Source organism: Anastrepha obliqua, chromosome 3 (genome assembly GCF_027943255.1).
Source record: "Anastrepha obliqua isolate idAnaObli1 chromosome 3, idAnaObli1_1.0, whole genome shotgun sequence".
NCBI classification, from domain to species: Eukaryota; Metazoa; Arthropoda; class Insecta; order Diptera; family Tephritidae; genus Anastrepha; species Anastrepha obliqua.
Genome location: NC_072894.1, coordinates 99,370,457 through 99,376,052, shown reverse-complemented (window position 1 = coordinate 99,376,052; position 5,596 = coordinate 99,370,457). Strand labels below are relative to the sequence as shown.

Genomic DNA, 5,596 nt, shown 5'->3' with positions numbered 1-5,596 from the left:
TATTGGATCGGGTAAAAATTATAGAAAATTATCGAACTTTAGCATATCTTAAAATTCGTGTTATGGAGATTCGCTCGAAATTCTCGAGCTACTAGATGGTACATTACCCGCTTGATCAAACGTAACACACAGTTACTTAAGACACCTGTTTCACTAATTCTATAATTTCTTAAATGAAATTATACTTTTTCTTGATATTCTCAAGAGGTATTCCACTCTTTGGGCGAGATTGCATTACATTGCCTCTATGTTCCATATTTCCCTGCTCGGTTGAAATCATTTGCGCTGCTCATAATTTGTGTATGCGCAAATTACACGCCAATTTTAATATACATATATGTATAGTTGTATCGAAATCGCCATAAGTTACTATTATGTATAAAGAGTTCGTTTTTTGGAACAGAAAGTGTACACTCGGCAATCTCTTGCAAATATCCTATTGCCTAAGTGCGAATCGGCAAATCAATATATTTTCAAACTTTTTTTTTTATTTTGAAGATTGAACATTGTCATTTATGAATGAGAAATAATATCGTTCAAATGACTGCCACGACTCCCGTTACAGTAGGCCATTCGATCAACCCAATTTTTAAGCACATTTTCGATTGTTTGGGCTCCAATTTCATGAATGGCAACTTCGATTTCATGTTTTAAAGCATCAATCGTCTCTGGATGGTTCGCATCGCATTTGTCCTTAACGGCTCCCCACAAAAATAGTCCAACGGGCTTAAATCACAGATCCAAGGCGGCCAATTGATATCGGAATTCAAAAACGGTAGCGAAAAGTTCGAATGTAACTTTGGCATTGTGACAAGTTGCACCGTCCTGTTGAAACCAAATGTGGTCCATGTCATCTTCTTCAATTTTTGGAAACAAAAACTCGTTGAGCAAGTCACACACGAGTACTGCAAAATATAATATTTTATTTTTATCAAGTGCTGGTCACAAGGTGATAAGTTAAAATAGTCAACTAGAATTGGTATGCACAAAATGTGCCATATAAACTTTACGCAGTCCATCGTAGAATGACTGCTTCATGGGGCTCCAAACAAATTCGTCCGCTTAAATCAACTGTATCACTGAAATCCAAGAACAAAAAATATAGTAAGTAACTATTCGAAAATGCCAACTTCGGGGTGTTTTACCCATATTTGTGGGGAGAATAGGAAGTGAGTAGCACATACACCATGGTCTTATTTGTCAAACCATCCAAATATTCTGTTTGGTTACCAAAGTTACCTAGGAAACGGTACTCCTCAATACCAGCAGCAGTTCTTAAAACGAAAGTTCAAGCAATTACAGAAAGCTTTTGATTGCTCTATTAATTTCAACTAACCTCACAACTTGAAAGACCTGTTCCGTCAAAGCTCCATACGAAAAGCCACCTTCTTCTTTGAATGCCTTAAAAGCAGTTGTGTTTTTTAGTTCGGTCATCCCCTTGAATATATTCAAAGTGCTACGTTCTACGCTCCGTTGTGCCTCTACATTGAGATATTCGTAGTTAGGATTAACAGGTAGCCATGTGGAGTCTCCTGTGCTGAAGCCGGCATTCTTCGAAGAGTCCCATTGCATTGGAGAACGCTCTGGATCTCGGAAATCACAATTTGGTAAGCATACCCCGTCGGTCATGCCGATCTCATCGCCCTAAATTTTTTAAATTAGAGCTTATCCACTGGTAATAAAAAAATTCTTAGTTGGCAGTTAGTACTTACGTAATAATTAATAGTTGCACCGGGCAATACCTGCACTAACATCGTCATCAAATCTTTTTTAGTTTCTCCTATGCGTGTAGCTGGACGACTGTTGTCATGATTACCCAATTGCCAATTGGCTACTTTATGTTTTGCCCAAATTACGTCCATCCAATTTTTAGTCCAGTCTTCAACAATCTTTGCAGTGGCATTGGTTTGTAATTTAATAAAGTTAAAATTCATTGGCATTTCGGAACCGGCGGTCGTGCCATTGCTAATGTACGTGCTTAAAACTTCAACGGTGGAATAAGCTTCAACGAGTTGTACCCTAAAGAGAAGTACAGTTGGTTAGTTTAGTAAGAATTTTTACTGTGTGTGTAGTTTCCACAGCAGATGTGCCTCACCTAGCGTCACCGCCATGCTCCTTCTTGTATCCATCTAAGAACTCGCGCCACTCGTATAACCATTGGGGATTTTCTGGTTGATCTTTTGTATAGATGGGGTTAAGCCTCGGCTGATCTGCATATGTACCATTTGCTAAACGCGTCTCGTAGAAAAATGGTACCGCATCAATGCGAAAAGCATCCACATTACGATCAAGCCAGAATTTTAACACTTCGATCAGCTGTTCACGTACCATAGGATTGGTGAGGTTTAAATCAGGTTGATTGACTAAAAACTGGTGTAAATAATATTGTTGACGTTGTTCATTCCATGCCCATGACGACCCATTAAATGCTGATATCTGTACGAAAAAATAAGGAAACGTTAACAGAAAGAAAACTAGAAAATAATAGATAATTTAAATAAGCAGTTACTCACCCAATTACTTGGCGGTATACGTTCTCCCGTTTCTGGGTCGGTTTTACCATCGTCCCATACATAGAAATCATCGTAACCATCTTCACGACGTATCGACTTCTGGAACCACTCGCTCTCATTACTTGTGTGATTTGGCACAAAATCCAATAAAATTTTCAGTCCTAATTCATGAGCCTTTGCAAGCATTGCCTCAAAGTTCTCCATTGTGCCAAAGAGCGGCGAAATTTTAGTGTAATTAGCTATATCATAGCCCATATCGGCCATCGGTGAATCAAAAATTGGCGAAAGCCATGCAGCCGTCACCCCTATTTCCTTGAGATATTCCAGTCGGGAAGTAATACCATTCAAGTCTCCTATACCATCACCATCACTATCCATGAAGGATCGAGGATAGATCTGATAGAAAGTGGCGGACTCCCACCAGTCTACTGTGCGGTCCGCAGAAGCGCTAAAAGCGCATAAAATTATTAGCGAAAATAACAGTAACAAATTTGACGACATCTCCGTAAGTACTAACGAACTTTTAATGCTCGATCTTAAATTTATACCTCCAGAAATAATGAGGATAGCGTGAGGCACGTGTTGGTGGGAATCACCACCGCAATATTATATTCGTGCTAGAGTCATAAATCTAATACTTCTATATTTAGTACAGATACGAGGTTTGTTAAAAAAATAAGGAGAACTTTCAAATTTCGCGGGCTACGTACATTCGACTTTCGATTATTATTATTTCTATGTTGGTACACTCATCTCGAAGATATGTTCCCGGTGTTAGCAATATATTATATGTAGTGTGTTTAGTTTGTTTGTGATAGGCATAAATATGCAAGTGTTTTGCGTGTTCGGCAATTATGCTGATTTCACAATAAAAAAAGAAAATTTATCAAAATGCCATATGCCAACCTTGAGATTTCAGAAAAAATTTAACCCAAAGTGAAATAGTACATACGAGAAGCCTTTCCACGCTTCCACGACAGTCGCTCTTACATTACCTGAACGACACGGATTTAAATAGTTAGTGGTTTTGAAACAAGCTTAAATAAAAAATAATATTTTTATCTGACGTTGCCACATTATTTTAATTGCAAAATTAAATTCCGCTTCAAGACTAAATTACTAAAAAATTACAGAAGTAATCTTTAATGAAAACATATTTTTGACCAGTGTTGCCACCTATTGTTTTCTTGAAACATTTTTTAATTAAGAAATGAGCTGAAAGGTTCAGACCACACTTTGCACTGGCATGCTATTAAAGCTATTATTTATCGTCCAAATGGTATACACCCGGAAAATATTGGCATTTTTTAGAATGCCTAGGATTGTCGTGTAAAATTCATCAATTTCTTATATTGAAAAGACAACGGAGTTATCATTTCTGATTCATAGTTCTGAATACGCTGGTAGTGTACCAGTTTCGTACTACTTTTAGTTAGTGGTTTCGAAACAAGCTTAAATAAAAAAAAACATTTTGTTAATTTTTTTTTTTTTTTTGAAATTAAAAAAATGAGCTGAATGGTGTTGTCGACACCATTCAACCAGTTGGCAGGCTATTAACATTGGTGATAATCGCCCAAATGGTAAAAAATTTAGTTTTTCCAGAACACCTGCGTTCACAAATTTCTTATACATGCCTAAAAAGATAAAGAACGTTAACTATTCATGGTTAAGAATTCACTAGTGGTATATCAGTTTCTCACTAGCTAGTAGATTTCCCTTCAGGGCAGGACACATCAAATAAACATTCATGAACTTACATGCATTCATCTACATACATATTTAAGTGGGTGTGTATTCCCATAAGAATGAACCCCCTGCAGTGTAAATCCGAACTACAAGTAGTCAATAAATATTATTGCGCTTGAACACAAAGTGACTAGAGTTTGTAAATAGATTTGATAAAAAAAGTAAAATAACAAATTCAGGATTTATTTAAAGCAAATCTTAAACTAACTTGTCATTGTATTCGAAATTCGTATGAAGGATTCAAAATAAAATATTTAAGAACGCGTTCATTGTTCTTATTGGTGGAAAACCAAGTGTAGAATGGCTTGTTTAAGAGACAGGAGGTGCCCATTCCCGGCCCATTCCGGAAACAAGGTAAGAATTTCACCACACAAAAACTAACTAGTTACAAACTAATTCTAATAACTCCGCAGTATGGTGTACTATCACCCTTGATTTTCAACTTCTACATATCGAAGCTCCCCCAGCCACCAAGAGAATCTCCTTAGTCTCCTATGCTGAAGATTGTTCAATAATGGCATCGGGCAATGACACCGATGACCTGTGCGCCAAAGTAAACAATTACCTCACCAGTCTTTCTCGCTTTTTCACTACGAAGAATCTCCAACTTTCCCCACTAAATCCACAGCAACCCTCTTTAACACCTGGACAAAAGAGGGTTAGCCACGTGTCCCGAAACCCAGTACTTTTGTACTCTTGAAGTGGTTGAAGGGCTATCTAAGACCATGAGCGCAGCTTAACTGTCACTACAGACACATACAGATCCGCCCCTCCATCTGTTTTCCACAACAAAGTTTATCGCTTGTTGAACAGCATACACCTCTGCCTGAAACACAGATGCATGCATCCCAAGAGCAAAGTGAAGTTTTGTCCCGCTGGATTTCACGAAGACCCCAGAGGCTGAACCGTGCTCGGTCCTGGAGCCTTCCGTGAAAATGGAAGAACAATGTTTGCCGGGCTCATTTTCTGAATTTGACTACAGTTGAGCCTCTGGCAGCACCCCACTGAATCTCTTGTCAAGCACGACTCTGTATGGCATGGAGTCAAGGGGCATGGCGAGGATCGTTGAATGGAAGTCCATGCCTACTCTGTTGCCCAATGCCTACAGATGGTTGTGTTTCAGCCTACAGATGGCCTTCAAGGCCTCTCCTTGGATGAAAATATCAAGTGGGGGTAGACTAACCAGAGCATCTAATGCCGGTAGTCGGTAAATCTCCGGTGCAACAGTTGGCCACAGGCGTTGTAGTCTTGATAAGGTTCTCCTGACTCCCACAAGAGAGAGTCTACTCATCCAAACCACTGATGCATAGGTGATAATACGTCTTATTATAGCTGTG

At 38.6% G+C, this 5,596-nt stretch overlaps 1 protein-coding gene across 1 annotated transcript; it reads right to left on the bottom strand.

Moving 5' to 3' along the window:
* Positions 1-903: 903 nt before the first annotated feature.
* Positions 904-3,014, bottom strand: LOC129242324 (maltase A2-like). Its single transcript, XM_054878901.1, has 6 exons — positions 2,514-3,014; positions 2,096-2,436; positions 1,713-2,019; positions 1,337-1,644; positions 1,146-1,274; positions 904-1,079 (listed from the first exon to the last, which is right to left on the bottom strand). The coding sequence occupies exons 1-6, from the start codon at positions 3,012-3,014 to the stop codon at positions 1,007-1,009; spliced, it is 1,659 nt and encodes a 552-aa protein (XP_054734876.1). The 3' UTR covers positions 904-1,006.
* Between the last annotated feature and the right edge of the window lie 2,582 nt (positions 3,015-5,596).

Coding starts and splice junctions, on each gene's coding strand:
- LOC129242324 (XM_054878901.1), bottom strand. CDS start 3,014: ATGTCGTCAAATTTGTTACTGTTATTTTCGCTAATAATTTTATGCGCT. Junction 2,437..2,513: donor GTATACCGCCAAGTAATTGG/GTGAGTAACTGC, acceptor TTTTTCGTACAG/ATATCAGCATTTAATGGGTC. Junction 2,020..2,095: donor GAGCATGGCGGTGACGCTAG/GTGAGGCACATC, acceptor ACTTCTCTTTAG/GGTACAACTCGTTGAAGCTT.